The sequence below is a fragment of the Chaetodon trifascialis genome, chromosome 19 (assembly GCF_039877785.1).
Source record: "Chaetodon trifascialis isolate fChaTrf1 chromosome 19, fChaTrf1.hap1, whole genome shotgun sequence".
Classification (NCBI taxonomy): Eukaryota; Metazoa; Chordata; class Actinopteri; order Chaetodontiformes; family Chaetodontidae; genus Chaetodon; species Chaetodon trifascialis.
In genome coordinates this window covers 19,535,848-19,555,374 of record NC_092074.1, presented here as the reverse complement: position 1 = coordinate 19,555,374, position 19,527 = coordinate 19,535,848, and the positions used below count along the sequence as shown (strand labels likewise).

Genomic DNA, 19,527 nt, shown 5'->3' with positions numbered 1-19,527 from the left:
ACTCTAAACACATGATCCTGAACATGAAGCTTTGTGTGTCTCCACACTGAACTGAACTGTGCCTCTGATCGTGCAGTGAAGAGCTGAATTCAAGCTGCAGACGCTCATCAGGTTTCCACTCAAACTCAGTGCAATTTTTAGCTACGTTTGTGGAATATCAGCTAAAGAAAATGCAAACTAATGGGAGCCATTAAATTACTGCAGAAGAGGAGGGTGCAACAAGATAACGAATGACAGTGATGAGGGACAATGATGGAAATGTGGCCTTTCTGCTGGTTAAGACTGCCCTGGTCAAAGCTTAACAATGCATATTATTAACATAACTTAATAAACTTTATTGATTCCGAGGACAAGGCCAGGCTATCAGACACAGAACACACTGAACCCTATCTGATCCCGGCACACCATCCTTAGGCTAAAGGCCAGGTCACCCTAAAGGCTGGTAAATAAAAGAGCAGGGATCTGTCTCCACAGGGGAACTCAGGACCCATTCTCATCCCCCGAAGAGCCCTCGGTGACGAAGGGACGCGGGGGGATCGAGTGTCCCTGCCGCTGCTCAGATCTCACAGACAGTAAAACTATCCAGCTGCTGGTCTCCAGTCAGAGAGGACGAGGAGCGGAGAGGACGCGGACCTCATGTGAGGTCAATTCTTGAGACAACTGAACACGACATGACATGAAATGGATGAAATGACGGAAACTCTTACATAACTGTGTCCAATGATTGTATAATATTTTGTCCCTGAAATACCAACATTTACTGAGTTTAAATACTTCCAATCATATGTTCGCTTTGTAAACACAGTGCCTAAAATATGCTAACATCACCTGAATGGCTGCAGCTAACTGTTATCCTAATTATTGATTATCTGTTTCTTTTGGATTGTTACTTTTCTTGACGATTATCAGTTGATAAATAAAAAAGTCTGATCGCTTCAGCTCGAATCATCTCCGTTAGGTGGTGGGACCTTTGAGCTGAATGTGCCTCAACTGCACTTTAAGGCACCAGGATGTGTTTTATTTTAACAACAGAGACCAGGACCGATGAGGCGGTTTCTCAGGCCACATAAAAGCTCACAATTGCAGCATTACTACTTTTACATGATGATACATTGCTTCCTCAAAAGTCATTTCTGCTGCTCGCTGCAACTGTAGCTCGAGGGGCCGTGCAGGATGAGAGTCTGCCAGCGTCCTGAGTGGGAGGTGATGAAACAAACCAAAAAATAAGAGCTTTTCCAAACCTTTATCGCACAGCAGGCCACCCCAGTTCCTCTCGCAATTGCACTGCCAGGGGGTGTTGCAGGTCCCGTGGACGCATCCGGGATAGAGCACGCATTCGTCGCAGAATTGGCCCTGCCAGCCGTAGCTACACCTGCCGAGCACAGGCACCGAAACATTAGTATAACCTTTATTTACATCTGGAAGAACCACGCCTTCACTTCCAGCCCATCAGTACAGTTAAAAGAGAATGAATACAAAAATAATTGAGGAGAAAACATACGGCAGAACACAGTTCAAACAGTAGTTTGTAGTCATGGTTGTGTGTACAAGTGTGTACAGCACTTTTCCCGCATGCAGGACTTTAAGCATTAGCCAATCACTCGAACAGGTCTAATCATGACTATGGGACCAGTTTAAAGGAAGTGATGCATGATGGCATGTTGCCATTAAGGGCTTTAGAAATAAATGTCTGTCACATTTTACTGAAAGGTGTCACTGCTTCTAAATTTTAACTGGTCACATCATCATCATCATCATCATCATCATCATCATCAACACCTTCAATTATGAAAGCTAACATTCGTCTTCAGCTTTGCTCTGAAACATCAAGCTCTCTTTTTATGTCTTGCGAGGGAAAAAAAAGTCAAGCTGTGCTGATTTTGTTGTGTTTCCTCCTTCTGCTGTGGATGCAGCCAAGACAAATTAAGTCAATGAAGCCCGATTAAAACATGATTTGTGCCTCTCTCAGTTTAGAAGAAGTGTCCAGTAGTCTTGTAAGTTTCCTGTTTTCTGAGAGCTGATTGTACTGGTTTCCAGTCCAGTGAAGAGCTCCCACAAGAAGCCAAGTTTCTCCATCACTGAAGTTATTTTATGCACCATTACGAATCATACAAGATTTATTTGGAAGTCTGTGGGAGACTTTCCAAGGCATCCATTAGGCCCTGATTCAGGATTCAAACCACTGAGGAGACAAATGAAGACAGATAAAGAGATTCTACGAGAGGCTGAAGCGGACACAACCTGCCCCAACAGCAGGAGCGCACCGAACACCGTATGGGCTCCTGCGTCAACCTATCCCACGGCCTCCAGCCAACTAATCTTAGTGAAGGGTGACATTCCAGGGCAGGAGGGGTTAAGAATACTTCCAGCGGCTCCCGTGCTCAGGTTAGAGTCTGGGGGCTGAGGGCTACCAGGGTGGCACGGCGGTTCTGAAAGCGAGCGGCTGGAGACGACACTGTGTGTGTGTGTGTGAGTGTGTGTATAAAGTGTATGTGTGCACACGCCTGCAGCTTCATGACAGCGCTCGGCTATTCCAAGGCTGTGGTGTCGTCGAACCAGCTGTCTTGTCAATTGAATGCTATTTTGAGACTCCTGCAGACGGCACCACTGTCTCTGTGAGAGACGAGGCCTTCGGAAATCTCAGGCTGGAGGGGGGCGAGGGGGCATCAGGGAATACTTGGCATGCTTCTTCAACTGTATATGATTAGCTTCAGAGGGTCTGACAGCAACGCAGCAATAACACTAACAGAACTCTGGCAGGAGGACTCGCTGACTGCTTTTTGAGCTTAAAGGTATCAAAAGAGGCATTCAGGGGCTTAATTCCTGGCCATAATGATATCATGATTACTCATAAACCCCTTACGGGTGTAGGCGTGATGCTGGATTCCAACATGTTGGAATGTCAAAGCAAAACCTCCAGAATGGTGGAAAGTGAGTTACACTGCTTACCCAAGTGATTCTCGGGACACGGCAAGCCTTTGACAAATATGTCAGAACAAGCCTAATGTGTGCTCATAAAAAGGCTCAATGCAGCAGCGCAACAACAGGCACGTACGGGCTTTTGTGTTTTCTTAAAAGCCCGTGGCAAGCGAGGCAAAGCCCATAAAACTGTGATGAAATAAAGGCAATGAAAGGAGACGGCGAGGGATTTAATGCCAGCTTTCTGTGACCTGAGGCTTCACTGAATTCACGCCGCTGCAGGAAGATTCTTCACTGCTGCTCTTCTATTCGTGCCACCTTTCCTGTTGACTGCGACTTGACATTTCATAAGAATGAGGTGCTTCCCCCTGTTGTCTGTCTGCTAACTGGAAGGAGGATGCAGCCTACTCATCCAGGCAGATAAAAAAAAAAAAAAAAAAAGGGAAGCAGTTGCCTAAAACTGGTCATCCCCGGTTACTCCTCGGCTCCGAGCCAAAGCCTTTTTTCCTAATAAAAGGAGGCAAGTGTCTCTTTCCATCTGGCAGGTGGGAGGGGGGCTTTTTATTTTACAAATGACGACGGGATGGACCACATCCTGGAAACGTGGACCTATGGGGCGATTCTACGTCACTTTATCTAACTGTCATTTCCACTTTGGGAAACGTACATAACACAGCGGGATATTCATTTCCTTTCCTGCCCCCTGCCCTTCAAGGAGGACTGCAATGCGGATGGGGAGGGGATATGACAATTCCCAGCACGTTTACAGTGGTCAAATTCACACTCCGGCAACTCCCTTTCTTCGGTCCGAGCCGCAGAGAGCTGATGAGATGCTTGGTATTCTGTGGAGGATTTCAGGTGGCTAAAAATACAAGAAGGCAGGCGCGGCGTTGCCCTTTTCTTCTGAACCGAGGTGGAGATGCCCACAAGGGAGGAAAAAGGCTTACACACACAAAAAAAAAAAACAACAGGCTATGACAAGTGAAGGTGCCTCCGTTTGGCATCTTTCACACATTTAGATCCACTGTTTTGACACTTATACTGACACCGGACACCTGATGTTATAGAAACCGCCTTTCTACTACAAACACACTGAAACAAAAGAGCATGTGCAACAATGAGGATCTGAACCAGACAACAGCAGCGCAACAAAGATATTTCTGTATATGAAAGATATTCGATCTTACCTGCACTCTCCTGGGACAGTGCAGCTGCCGTGTAACAGGTTGCAGCCTTGCCTGCAGATGGCTGAGAAGAAACAGATTAAAGGGATGTTATTTAAATTGCACTGGGAGACATGCTTCATTATATTTCTTATAATAATACAATAATACATATTGTTCTTTAAGAAAAGGGGCTAGAGAGAACGGAGGCAAAGGTGGGAGGAGGAGAAGCTTGTTTGTTTGCCATCTTTCTAACAAGTGCAACAAGACGTGAGAATTCATGGCTGAGGGGGCGAGGAAGGGACGACTTTATAGCCTGCATGTACAACACCACCCCCTCTTAAAAACAACCCAGCACCTCTCCTCTCCCCCTCCTCTTTTCACCCTTCGTCTTCTAAGGTCAGTTGGGTGATTTATTGAGGCCCCCCACTCGCTCCGACACCACCCACAAGCACGACCCCGACGCTGCTACGTGTTAACATGAGCTGGCAGCGCTCGGTGCATTTCCACCACGCTGTTCAAAGTTCGATTTCTGTGCTTTCTCGAGGTAACTTCAACACTTTAAGATTTTAATTACACAACTTTATACTTCCAACAAATAATTTGAGCCCTCTGCACACTACAGAGATGAAAAATTGGGTTCCAACTAATGATACTCATAATTAGATTGTCTACAGACTGCTTTTTCCAATTAACCCTCAGACTTTCAAAGGCTTTGAAGTATCCATGGAAATACTAATGGTAACAGTCCAAAACTTGAATACAGGAAGCAAAAACAGTGAAAAGCTGCAAATCTTTCCACTTGAGAAGCTCGAATCATTATCAGAACCATTCTTGGTCACATTTTTGTTCATAATCATGGCGTCTCTGATCATAAAAATAGCTGCAGATTAATTATCTCTAGATCGACTGATCAATTAATCATTGCAGCTCTCGAGAGAAGGTCTCAGTCGGGTCAAGGTCAACGTCTTTTCTTGAGGCTGCTCGGTATATTGTGTCACCCTGTCTCGAACATTTGCCCAGATGCTGGCAGCTCACCTGTCCTGCAGTCTGGGCCCATCCAGCCGTCCAGGCACACCTGAGCCCCCGAAGGCTCGCAGCGGTAGTGGCCAAAGTAGTCGTCCCGAGGAACACACAGCTTGTTGCACTTGTTGCTGTAGTAGTTCTCATCACAGCGCACTCGGATACGATAGATGAGGCGAGCCACCGGCCCATCGTGCAGGATGGTCTGCCAGGTGTCACCTGGGTTGATCATACCTGTGTGAACGCTGCGTTCGATCAGCAGCTCCTCCTCATCTGAAACAAAAACCGGAGGAAGACGAATCAGTCGCGTCAAGTTGTGAACATTCTGTTCAGTTTGTGACTGCAGATACACGTAGATGAACACTTAAAATGTCCCGTCATCCCTTACAAATCGCCCTCACTCCATTACTTTGGTTCACTGTCTCTGCTCTCATTCATCAAAAGGCAGTTAGATGCAGTTAGAGACTAGCTTTAGCCACTAAATGCTAACATAGTGGAGCATTTAGTGGCTAATGAGCCAGATATTTCCTTCAGGAGCTGGTAGAGACCAAAACAGAGCTGGAAGAGAGTGAATATAGGACTATTGACCAGGTGGCCAGAAGCAAAAAAACAAATAAAACATAATGTTACTTTGTGTCTTCCCAAGTTCACAATATCGACTTAAAAGTGATGATATGTCAATGCTGTGTTTGCAACCTTTTTCTGACAAGTGGCCCCAAAAAAACCCAACCACAAAATGATTTGATGAGTGTAACTGTAGTTTGGTGGATGAATAGCCTCAAATATTTTAAGCAGAAAATCACAATCTGCGAAGGGACACGACACTACAAGTTAACATTTAGCTAAATGCAACGAGTCCAGACAAACTGTGGTTTCCCCAAAGGTTGAAAACAGTCAAACAGAACCAGTGCATTTAGAAAGGAGATAAAAAGGAGGTTATTTTAAATCAGACAGTGGTAAGGAAGCTCCTTTATTCTCATGTAAAGTGACTCCCTCTCAAGATAAAGCAGCACATTCTTTTTCAGCAGACAGACACTTTGATATCACACAGTGTGTGATGCTTGTTTCTGTTACCTACTGGGGACCCAGTAGTGGTATAAACACCAACCCTGTTAGGACCATTAGTCCTCACGGGGACCAAAGCCCATCCTAATGAGGCACATGTCATTTATGAGGTCCTGGTAAAGGTTAGGGCTTGAGATAGGCTGTCCACAAGGAATGGAAGTCAATGCAGTGTCCTAACAAGAATAGCTGTACAAACTGTTATAACTCTGTGTGTGTGTGTGTGTGTGTGTGTGTGGAAAGTACCCACTGAATTTTAAGTATGCAATTGAAATTCATTGTCTGCAAATTGATCCATTTTCTGGTGACAGCACACATCACCAGTGCCTCTGAGCTCTCTGTGTGGGTACTGTCATGTTGGGGGGTTGCTACCATTTAGCCTCTAGCACGGCAACACTCGCGTTAAATAAGTTCGCCTCTGTCTGGCTCGCTGCAGCGCCAGCACCCAGAAAGAAAGCAATCTTTATCACAGTGGGATCGAAGCTGGCAAACAATCTCTATGGAAATGGGGGGTCTGTGATTTCCTTTGCTCCATGGCTTTGGGCTGCAATGCACCATAGACATTTTGAAGTGAGCAAGCAGGGAACACACACACCCATATGCACACACACCTTCCTCTGCTGGGGACTGACACAATGTCAGACAGAATTAAGCAACAATAACAGAAATAACCCCCGGTAGTTGCCAGATAGAGAACAATGGGCTCCGGGCCCAAGCCGGGCTCTGCTACCTCAGTGTCTAAACACTGAGCCCGGCCGCCCAGTCCACTCCACTTCCTGCTCGATAAACACAAGGAAAACAGCCGGCTGCCTTTCCTGAGGACACAGGGGGAAGGGGAGAGAGGCACACTGGAGGACGTGACGCTGGAGAAGAGGAATCTCACTGACGGACCAGCACACTGGTGGGGTCTTACGTAGGACCAGACATGCTGCTGACTCAGGCCGGAGAACAAGTTCAAGTGTCCTACAGATAGACAGTCATGAACCTCAACAGTTTATCTCACAAGTCTCTAAATAAATCTTAACTTTCTTTCCTTTATATCAATTATTCTTGCTAATTCACCAAGTTAACCGTGAAACCCAGTGACTGCCTGAGAGACAATAAAGACAGAAACAGCATTTTCAAAACTGGCCAATGCAGTCGAATAACAAAACTGTCTGCAGAGGCAACAATGAAAATATATGTGATACATCAATGACCATGAAACAATCTGATCCAAATCTGAGTCTGCCAGCCCCTCCTGTCCTGCAGCGCTGATCATTCAGGATATGGTTAAACAGCTATATTGTCTTTAGTCGGATGTTCACTTTTCCGTCAAAGTGTTTGGTGGCTCCGCTGTAGAAGCCGCCTATTGTTAAATGATTCTGACCTTTTGAAAATCTTGGCAAGAATCACAAATAGGCTCAAAATCAGAATCACTTTCATTCGTGAAATGCACAACGTAGACAGGACGCAGAGTTGGTGAGAGAGCACAGTGAAGCAGGACCTTTAAAAATCAAAAGGCTACGCTAAAAAGCTAAAGAAATACAAGAATTACAGTTGAGAATGATACAATATGCTACGTTACGCTACATACAAAAGAAGATGTGGCAGAATTCAGATTCCTGTTTTGTCTGAGTTTGACTGGAGGAAACTGGCGGACATCCAGTCTCCAGTGCTACTGGACAGCTAACTAAAAACCACATCAATGAGGATGTAGCCTGCATTACTATGAAGTAAAATGCCGTTCCTGTCGATGACACACAGCTCTGCAAACAAGAGCAAAGGGGGCAATCCTGCAGCCTTGACTCAAGGTATTTAAGATACTCAATCCAGCAACAGCTCAATCAGTAATAGTAGCGCAAACCAAACCTATACTGCCAAAAACCACACTGTGTACCTCCCTAAAATAGCTCAAACTTTTTCTCTCCAGGTACCACGTCTGATTCCGATTCCCAATCAGAGGCTAGTGTAACACAAACTAAAACTCTGAATTTTATAACGATACTGATGAAGTAACGATATTTAATATGGATCTGTCGCGTTAATACCAGATCCGCTTAAGAAGATCAGTACGTCCCCTAATACTGATCCGGTGGATCGGATCGCAGCCTCCCGATGCTGATGACTTGCTGACAACTCCAGGCTCTGCTCTGCGGTCATAATGTGGTGGCAAAGACGGCTTGTAGAGCCACAGAAGAGACATCAAGTTGTTTCGTTCAGTTCCTGAACATGATAACGTCCAAGAGGCAGTGCCGAAGAGTCTCTCAATCAAAACAATAACAAAAGAAGGAGTTGACGATTTCGTGGGAGTTGCGGTCTTGATTGTTAAACGACCACCATTGCTGATGAAAATTAATAATGGCGCTCCATCACCAGTGAGCAATAGAGTGGCTAAGCTAGTTCACCACCTTCCTTCCTCACTCTGATGTATCATCCAGTGTTTCCTCAGAAGTTAAAGCAACCAGAGGGGGTAAAGGGGATATGAAGCCAATGCCAGGTGACCAAGTGAAATGCACTACTTCCTTGAATAAAATTAAAGATTTGTCTGGGTTTGAACATTGTAATTTTTGCACATTTTAATGCAGAAATGTTGCATATACCTTTAAACTGAAAACCTTGCTTTCGACCTGCCCGGCCCACCTGCCAGGCAAAGGCTGCAATCCCTACTGCAGCTCACTGAACTTACAGACGGTCGGCACTATGAGCAGACTCCCTTGTGATCTTCCGCAGAGGTTGAAAGGAGCATTTGTTCCAGACGTTTGTGTTCTTGAACCCATGACATTAGCATCAGCTGATGTTTGCGACCTCATGGTAGCCTCAGTGTGATTTTCAAACACAATCCAGCCTGAATCAAACCTGCCCGAGCTTCTGTTTTATCAAATTAGGTCTACATTTTGTCATGAAATGAAAATCACTTCCTCATCTCACAAGTGCTGAAAATGTGTTTCTTCTTGCATCCTTCAAACCAGAAATGCATCTATGTTGCTACTTTAAAGCAGTTTGGCTAAGACTTAAGTGCGAGTAGCTGGCAGAAAATCAATTGGATGGTTTCTCAAGCAACATTTAAGCCTTACATCCATCAGAAATGTCAGAGCTAATTACTGTAAACGTACACAATTACTGGAGGCCCACAAGCAGAAACAGCGACTATGCCGTCTAATCAAAGCACTGTGATGTCAAAATCTATTTCTTCCCCATTGTCTGCATTCATGAGTGGAAGTGTGTTTGATGTAATGGACAAAACAGGATGTAGTGACCTCATATAAATAAGGAACAAGTTTAGACTGGAGAGGACAGTATGGATATATAAACGCATTCATGTACAAGCTTGCATGCACAGAAACGTATTAGAGACTCGTGAAAAATGCCACCGTCTCCACAGATCAAAGCCACATCCACACACACAGACATTATAGTCCTCAATGGGTCCTCTTCCTCCCAGACTGGGCTACTGCTCAGACGGGAAAAAGGGGGTTGTACAGGAGTCCACCCGGCGGACATAACCAAAGGAAAACAGGATACAGCTGGTCAGAACTGACCGCCAGAGCCAACATAGCCGAGAAGAACCGAGGACTTATATTCTATATGAAGCGTCTTGGTGGGCTACAGTGTAGACTGTTATGTTTAATCAAAAACCCAAAGATTCTCAGTTTACTATGATATAAAACTAAGGAAACCAGCCCACGTTTACATTTTAGAAACAGGCATCAGTGAATCTTTTGGCATTTTTGCTTGAAAAATGACTAAAAATAAAGATTCAAAAGTACTGCTGATTATTTATCTGCTGAGTGACTAATGGATGAATGGAAAGATCTTTCAGAGAACTGAAAACAAACATCATACAGTCTGTGCCACTTTACAAGACTGAAGCCAGAACTTTTAGAAATCTTCCTGAAAATCCTTTAAAACTGTCAAACTCTATCTCAAACAGTTCATAGAAGTTACAGTACTGAGATGTGTGCGACGTTCAGACTTACTGTTGCGTGTGGCGTTGTCCCAGTCCCAGGCTTCTACAATCAACGTGTACGTCCGCTGGAGGGAAAGGAAAAAAGAAACGTAAATCAGGTGAAATTTGGACAGAAAAGCATTTTATCTCCAACACAAGGCGCAACATTTTGCTCATTTCTGTGCAGGTAAGTCTACATGAGTATCACTTCAGCCATAGGTGAGGTAGGATGACCAGCTGTGTCCATATGCTGCTGCAGGGCAATGCTGCTACTTAGCTTAGCAGCAGTGAACGTCTTCCTAGCAACATGAGGAAACAAGCACCCTTCTTAGGAATCAAAAACCAATGCAACTCCAGTAAATGATGTCTCAGGTTACCCATAGAGCAAATGCATGGTAGGTTCTGATATGGAATGAGCTCACTTACATGCCAATATTTCCATTTCACGTGACTTGAGCTTGTTAATGCGACAGAAATTTGCCTTTTCATTGATGCATTTCACTGGCCAAAGTGTAAAACAAAATCTACGCCATTTACAAGAAAGAGCCATGCTCACAATATGCAAACGTTTCAGGAAAATGTCAACAATGTTTTATCGTAAACCTGACAAAATCACTGCTGTTGACTAAATGATGAATTGTCCACAAAAAAGGAAGATTTAACAGAGGGCCATTGTTATTTTGTTCCCAAATTCACATCCAGAGAGAAGTAAACATGACCAATAATCACAATGAGTTCATAACATGGACAGACTACTGTGGATGAGCATTTTAGCCATAGTCATGCTACTCTTCTACAAGCATCAGCTTACACACACAAACATGATGCAAAAATCAATTTCATTGCTACTACAGAGTCTCATATGCAACCAGGCCCTGTTGCCTAGAGGTGCTCTTGAGTTATGCTGCCAATGAAACCCAATGATTCAGAGATAAAAGAGAAAGAGACCTTAAGTACAACAGTGGGAAGAAGCCAAGAGACGCTGTAGGACTGAGATGTGGAAAGGGAGGGATGTAAGGAAAGAGCGAACTGCTGTACCAACTTTCCTCTGGCTCAGCATGCAATGTGTTTGTAGGAACCTGCATGTATCCCAGCTGGCTCATCAGTGAAGCCTGGCAGCTGTGATGCAAAAATCCTGGCAACAAAAGGCATGGAAGCCACAACGCTGAGATGTGTCATGGAGTTCAACTGAGGGAAAGGTCACAGATCCGCAAAGATAGTTGTGGTGAAGGTGATTGAAAAGGTAACTCTGTGCCAAAGTGCAAGAACATTCATATTTAGACAAACATCTATTTATCACAGTTAGCCTCTGAATATTAGCATCTGGGTAAATCTGATGCATTAACAATGTGGTAGCTACCTGACAAAATGCTGTGGTTGGCTATAGTAGATTAAGGTCTTATTTAGAACCAGATGTGATGTTTACCTTGTAACCTCTCACTAGACCTTTTCCCAAAGCCCACCACTGAAACCAAAAAATATATGTATCACAGTCAGTATATAAAACAAAATCATAAATGTAAAGAGAGGCAGATGTTGTTCCACCGTGTTTTCAGGAAAAATAAAGCCTCCGCAGGTATGATGTCCATTAAGAAGGTCACTTTTTTAAGAAGGCCAATATTAGCTGTGCGAGACAAACTCTGCCTGGCTTTGTCCTTGGTTGTCAGACAGCGAGGTAAATCAGCAGCTAAGGGGATTATCTTGTTTTACACCAAGTGATGCTTTACAGTTGAACAGTATAACAACAGTGGTGCATTGATAAATGTGTTTGCTGAAATGATTAGCTGATTAATCAATTAGTGTATCAGCAGAAAATCAATCAACAACACGTCTGGTAATCTACTAATGCTTTAAGGCATTTATCAAGCAGAAAACAAGTTTAACAAGTGTGTGAGAATTTGCCTTGTGCTCCTGTATTTTTTTGCTTTACAAGGGACTAAATGATTAATAAAAAATGTGAATGAAGTTGCAGCCTTAGGGACCCTGTACCGTATCATCACCATGACACCATAAACAACACTTCTGCTATATTATAGCATATATAACTGTTACATTTTCTCGATTCAAGTACACATTTTAAGAGATACTTTGTGGATATTGGGGATTTGCAACATGTAAACATATATTGCAATGATGCAGCGAAAAGATGCACATTCTGCACAGCTGAAATTAGTTTGAGTAAACATGAGTGGGCACACAGACACACACAGACACACACAGACACACACACAGATGGAAACCAACCAAGCTAACCAGCATCACAGGAGTAATCTAGCTGGTGTGCTGCAGGGCACACTGCTAGGCAACCAGCTGACCTAAATAACACTCATTACGTCACCACCAGTGACAGTTGTAGTAGCCACAGTGTGACTGCTGTGACCTCTACTGTAATGTCACTGATAGGACGTTGGCCTGAGGGGGTGGTACAAAAAAAAAAAAAAAAAAAATCAAAGGCAAGAATTTGAGGGACTTGTGGTTTCTTCAATGAAGCGGGAAAGAGAAATCACAGGGTGGGGGATTGGAAAATGTGTGTGTGTTGTTGATCTGTGGGACCAACAAGCTGGTAGGCTGGTTGCTGCTGGGCTGTGGGATTAAGTAGGCTTGTCTGGCTGTGGGTGGTGGTGGGAGGAAGGGGAGGGGAGTGTTATTGTGGAAGACCACGGGTGACAAGAGAAGGGGATGGAAGATGAAGGGATGGGGGTGAGCTAAAGGGCCTGGGTCAGAGTTTGGACATGGGTGGTACAGCTGTGTGAGGCTGCAGCTACCAGTAAGAAACAAGAGGGCAAAACCAAGCAGGGGCAGGGGAGGTGGGTGAAAAGGAAGGCTGCAGTTCGAGGGAAGGAGTGAGTCTGGGGGTTTTGTCAAAGGGGGAAGCTCATGCTGCTGTTGCCGGAAGCTCTGCCAACCCGTCCAACCTCAGACGCACAACAGATGCGGCCTCAAAGATGGATTATTTGACATGAACGTGGATCATCCCACGACATGTAGCTCGGCTTCTGACCTTTCCACCCGTTCCCCCTCCCCCCACCACAAAAGGGTGGGCTAGCTGCCCCAGTCTGAGCATGTGGGTGGGTGTGTGCATATGCCAGTGCATACAAGAGGAGCAATGACTGGCAATGCACGCATTAGTGGCAGGAGATCTTGCGATGATGCCTGCCTGGAGCATGAGACCGTGCTGCAGACAAACCTAGATATAAGGCAAAATCAAAGATCAAAGAAAGAACAGGTGGCCACATTGTGATCTCCACTTTTTAGGTTTACTAAAATCTAGACATGCTTGCATGCCTACGTGCTGTAAACGGTTGGGTAAATAGTTCCCTGAGTCAGTGTATGTTTGGGTTGAGCAAAGCCATGGACTAGTCTGGTTTCCCACAGACCATCCCAGTCTGTGATTAGCTGGATTAAGTGACAGCTGCCCAAATGGTTGGAACAAGATAGATGGATGGGCAGGGGGATAAAGGGGAGGAGTGGGGGAGGGAAGGGGGAAAGGCTACTGAACAAAGACCCTTGTCCCAACACCATAACTCACCCCCATCCCAATCAAAACCATTGTCCATGAAGAGACACAGTCAGCACGAGGACAATTAGTGTCAGCATGTGTGCTACTGAGCCCAGGCAGGACAGTTGCATGGGCGAAGTCAAAAAAAGCTGGCAGCGGTCCTTGCATGAGTCCTAATCTTATATCCAACTGTGCTACAACTCAGAAAATATCCTAATTTCATTAACCTGCTCTTTTCCCCTCGACTCAAAACACACACGTCAACTGTGACGGTGTGAAATACTTCATCCGAGACCACGAAGAATCCTCTGCCAGTCAAATCTCCAAAACCCTACCAAGCCCTTCCCCTAATGGATTAGAGGATTTACTCAGAGAAATCCTAGTTTTCAAGTCAAGAAGGGGGGCATGGTAAAAAAAAAAAGGAAAGAATGGGATGTTTATGTGTCATGTCCTCAGTGAATCTGTGTTTGCAAGGCGCCCTGATAGCTCACCTGGACGAGAGTGTGTCCCATATACTAAGGCTGTGTCCTTACTGGGTTTAATTCCAACCCAGAAGCCCTTTGCTGCATGTCACCCTACTCTCTTCCCCTTTGCTGTCTCTCTCCAGCTGCACCATCAAATAAAGCCAAAAAAAAAAAAAAAAAATCTGTGTCTGCTAAAAATGCCATCTTTGCATCGCATGGCACAAAATCGAATTCAGGTAGAGCGATATGGGCCATCGCAAAAGGCCATTTTGGGGGACGGCAGAGGATGTGGTGGCCATTTCTGGGGAGAGCCACAGGTGTAGGTTCCCACGCCAGATGAAGAGCGGATGGATGAGTGGACGGTGGCCATTGAAATAAAAAGGGACAGGGAACAGAGAGAGGTGGCAGTGGGAAGTGGAAGCTGGGGCAGGTTGGGGTCACTAAGCATGGGATCTGCACGCTTCTTTCTCAAAAGAGGGGTCAGCCCTCTGCATGTGGGGCGATGTGTGTGTTTGCATTCGAAGAATACTAAGAATGTGAGATCCAGGCCTGGTGTGTAATCCCATGCAAGATCCCAGCCTGCCAACAATTCACCATCAATGGAGGGGTGCGCCTGCATTGTGGATGTGAGGTTTGATTGACTCATTCCTGCCTCTTGGAGAAAGTTGGGACCTCAAATGCTGATTGAGCTTTGGGAAATCTTCAGAGGAGCTTGTTTTTGATGCCTTTCGTGCCCTAAGTATAAAATTCACTGATGTGTATTCCCTCTAAAAAACTTGTCTGTAACCTTGAGCTATTTCTGTTCCCATGTCATTGAGAGGTGACCTGAATGTCCACCTCCCTGTTCCCAACTCCTCCACAGGGAGTTCCACTGACATCTCCTGATTTATTGCCTTCTGATGGGACATGAGGTCATCACGATTCATCCCGTGGCCAGTAATAGCTGCATGTAATCTTCATTAATCTGTGATGTCAATCCCAGCTTTTGGTTTTACTAGGGCTGAGTCTACGCTATTCCAGCAAGGGCATTGAGCTGTGCCATCTCTGCTGCAGAGGAAGGGCAGTGGACACAACAGCATGTGATGCATCTTCTACCTTCTTCAGACACCAGTCTTTAGGATTACTGGTAAAAATATGGATGAATAAGAGCAGCACTCATTCTTAACAGGCAATAATGGATAATGGCTGTCTCCACATATGAGGAATAGAACAAAATAAATTATGTTAATGAACTCTGAAATGTTCAGTTGCATCTTTTATTCTAATTAGCCATTAAGACAATCTGGAAGAGAGATAATATGGTATCATTAGCTCCTAATGATATTAAGGGTCATTAATGCACTGAACAGGCTGAACATCTAGACACCCTCAACTAGACAGGCTTCCAATATTTGTAGGGGGTTTGTTTGGTTGAGGGAGCAGAGGGGATCAGGAATAAAAAGCTGAAAAAGTAGATGTGAGCTGAACCAGCACTCTATCACTTCTGCTTGGAGGGTGGACTCAGATGCAAATCTGTCTTGGTCAAGCTCCTCAATCTGTTCAGAGGCAAGGATCAAAGACCTCCGGTGGCAAAATCCTTGCAAATGTGATGGTGATGTTGGCAGGCAGAGAAGTTGGAAGCTTTTTGACCCTTTTTGACATCCATGCTAAACCTTCCTGTGCTTGGCTTGCCCCAGGATTCCAGGGAGACAATACTGGACGTCCACAATTTGTTCAAAATCAAAGCATGAAAATGCATTATGTATAAAAAGGATATTTGGCTCTTGAACCAAAAACTCCCTTCCACTTGTGTTGCTTGTTTACTCTTACAAAATACTGCATCCTTGAGCTTAAGTTCCACCACAGAACCACAGATAAAGACCCAACCTGTGTTTCCTTACTAACACACCTCACATCAACTGCCTGTGACCCTTGATGTTGATGTAGTGAGACAGGCCCTACATTGATCGGTTACTTTCTATTTACCCTCTGGGGTCCAAAACCCCAAATACTCAAATACTAAACCAGAAAACACTTCTCTAAGAGCTTATCCTAGTACAAAGTAAATCTGAACATATGAAACAGGACAACAAATCACATTTGGAAGGCTTGAACCACTGGACATTTAGCCATTTTTGCTTGACTGAATGACATCAATTCATTTCTGGTCAACCAATCATTTTAACCCCTGAGTGGGACTACAAGCAGTCTGCTTTTCCCAAATAAAACTCAGTCAGTCTGCATTTGCAGTACTGGTCATGTACTGGACATGTACACCTCATGCCAGAGCATCAATCAAAAAACTACAGAAGCTAGCAAATCTTCAGCCTAAGAGAATACGTAAGCCTTGCAGGCAAGAAAAGCACTGCTGACCAATGAGTGATTGGCATTACAAGCCACTACTATTACTATTACTACTACTACTACTACTACTACTTGTGTGGTTGAGAGAGCAGGTTACAGACTGTATAACAGTCATATCTCTGCTGGGTAGAGAGGTGGGGGGCCGCGAGTTCTGCACACAAATTGCTTGCCAGAGTCATGTGCCAAGAGATGTCGCACTGAAGGCAAGGCATTTGGCTGGCTGGTGTATACCGGCTGTGCACACACACGCACGGCCCATTGAGCATGCTGCTACTATGCCAACAGGGTCATTACCCATGCACTTCCAATACAACAAACCCCTCCCCTCCTGGCGCTAATTAGCCAGCATGATTCGAGAATATGCAACACGTAGACCAAACAGCAACACATGCACATTTGCATAGAAAAGCTAAATGACTTCACATGCAAACCACAGATATGTCAGATTTGTCACTGAGCGACTTACGGTTAAACACTTACTCCAAAACAAAGAGGAGGCTAGATAGTGGTTAGAGATGGAGAGAGATGCTGCCAAGATAGACGCAGGGTCGATTCATTAGAGCTGCAACAATTACTCATTGAGTTGTCAACTATTTTATTGATCAACTAATCGGTTTGAGTAATTTTCTAAGCAAAGAAAGTCAAATTTCTCTGATTCCAGCTTCTTAAATGTGAATACTTTCTGGTTTCTTCACTCCTCTATGACAGTAAACTGAAAGTCTTTGGGTTGTGGACCTTTGAGGGCGTCTTCTTGTGCTTGTGGCCTTCATTTTCTTACACCTCCATTTTTTTTGTATTCTTCAAAATGGAAACGTTTTTCATGCCTTAAAAAGGACGGATTGCTATCGTATCAGTGCTGAAGTTTTTAATTCGTATCTGAATAATACCAGGCTGGCAACCACAATCCAACTGTGCCACAACCTTTTTGACTTGGGTCAACGTCCTCATCACACGTGCCAAAAAACATTTGACAAACAACTTAAAGGTTTCAAACAATCAGGTTAAAGCTCATTTCTGGTGGACTTTTGCAATATCTGTCAGGTGCTTCCTCAGGTGTTAATTCGCCTGAAGAATTCTAGGAGCTACTACAGCAATAGACATGCTTCAGAAACATTAACAGGCTAATTCCTGATCCAAAGCAACAGGGCGCCTGACTGGAGAGCAATACAGCACCGCCTCCAGCCGAGCTCCATTATCATTTCAAACAGGTTCAACAGTACAGTGACAATTTAACTGCCCATGTAATGACATGCTTTAATTACCCCCACAAGGAGCCTCTAGCACCTGCACACCATTCATTTAACAAGAGGCAGGGGACGCGGTGGGCCACAGCAACACGCACGTACAGTGTATTCAAACAAACGAATCAATCCACACGCAGAGACACACCGCTCTCGACTACACATCTGTTGTGCACATAATGGCTGCAGAGCGTGTGTTGACAGCAGCACCTGAGCAGGCTGCTTCACGCAGCACTTTGAGTCATTTAGCGGAGGCTAGAACTGAGGTTTCAACTCATTTTTCCCTCATACACCAAAAACAACGATGGAGTGGGATGTGAGGAAATAGTCTGACAAAAGTGGACGTGATTGTAGGTGTGTTGCATTGTCATTGTTGTTGTGTAATTGTGCTGGTGGTGTATCGAATCCTTTTTCAGACCAGAATGTGAATAGCTGTTGTGATTCAGCAGCTGTTGGGGATCCACATGAATAAAGAAAACGAAAACAGACTTCTCGGGCTACCTTCCCACCCTCTTCAGCACTTTTTTTACTGTGTTAGATAATAACAACTTCGAACTATGCTGTTAAAACACTACTTGAAATTATGTTGCAGAGGCTTCCAGTCTTCTCAGCCTGTGCAAAGATTAATGCAGTGGTGATTTACTGATGTTAACAAGACAAATCTACAGCAGTGCCTTTGATGACTGCATTTCTCATTCTACATCTGTACTTTTGCCAATCCCCACTGCACCACCATCAGTCATTCAGCTGAGCTGCGACACTGATGAAGTCGTCAATGGATCTATTTTCCAAGAAGCCTTTTCCGCTCATGTTGTTAGTAAGAGAAACACAGCAATTCTGTTGTTGATTCTGCAGAAATAACGAGCACAAAGTCACCTCCGGAACAGAATCAAAGGGCAAACAGGTCAAAAGTTTCAACCAGTGCTTTGGTCTGCAATTTGTTGATCATCTTGTTGACTGTTAGGACAAGTGGTATCGATTAAGGAAGGTGAGAAAACTGAAATATGAAAATGTTATGTTCATTGGATGTGTTGGATGATGAAGGGTCAGCCAAGCCAAACACCTTGTACATTCACTGTAGGCAAAGATGCATTGCGCCGGTACATCATATAGGTACAGTAGCTGATTTAAAAACACAACAGCATCACTTTGGCCGGAGATACTGCAGACATAAACCTTTTGTAGAGCTCCCGCAAGCGTCACTAGTTAGGCTACTCTGGCAAGCATGCTTCTGAATACAGCTACAAGAATACCTGCATGCATCAGGAGGACTCGAATGCTGAATGCTGTCTGCACAAGATGGGGTGCTAGAGCCATCTGAAGTGCCCTCAGTCCATAGCATCAACAATCTAAACCAGTATAGCCACCAATTTAGAAAGATAATTAGAACACAGTGTATGTTTAGCTTGGAAAAATGTCTGCTTGCCACAAAGTCCTCATGATCCAGTTGCATGATGACCCCACTTAAGCTTCCAGCCACCTATCAGTATGATGGACTGGTAACCTGAACACTAACAAGATACAAAGAAATCTAGGTTTTACAAAGGTTGTTCACAACTGTTGATATAAGTGAACTCCTGGATAAAGTTTGGACTGGCAGCTTTGCAAGTTAACTAGGTAAGGAGGACAGTACCGGAGGGAAACTGGTCGCATTTTGGCACAGGCAGAATTATGTCCAAAATTAGTAGAAAGTCATTGAAACAGCTAATGCATACAGCATCACAAAAAGCCCAAATCATCTGAATGAAGTCAAACTTTGAAAAGGCTTTAAAATCAGGCCGAACATTAGCGATTGTTGAAAAACAGGTGATTCTGAAGAGACTCTTCTGCCGTAAGGCACAGAGTAGGAATGCTACCTTTTATTTATGGATCCCAAAAGTACCCG

At 44.4% G+C, this 19,527-nt stretch overlaps 1 protein-coding gene across 2 annotated transcripts in view; it reads right to left on the bottom strand.

The window, feature by feature from the left end:
• Positions 1-19,527, bottom strand: part of jag2b (jagged canonical Notch ligand 2b) — a 43,638-nt gene that overhangs the window by 14,377 nt on the left and 9,734 nt on the right. For both annotated transcript variants that reach the window (XM_070987370.1, XM_070987371.1), the window contains exons 3-6: positions 10,127-10,181; positions 5,121-5,378; positions 4,107-4,167; positions 1,242-1,372 (exon numbers count right to left, since the gene is read on the bottom strand). In XM_070987370.1, coding sequence (XP_070843471.1) covers positions 1,242-1,372; positions 4,107-4,167; positions 5,121-5,378; positions 10,127-10,181 — 505 coding nt within the window. The remainder of the gene's footprint in view (positions 1-1,241; positions 1,373-4,106; positions 4,168-5,120; positions 5,379-10,126; positions 10,182-19,527) is intronic.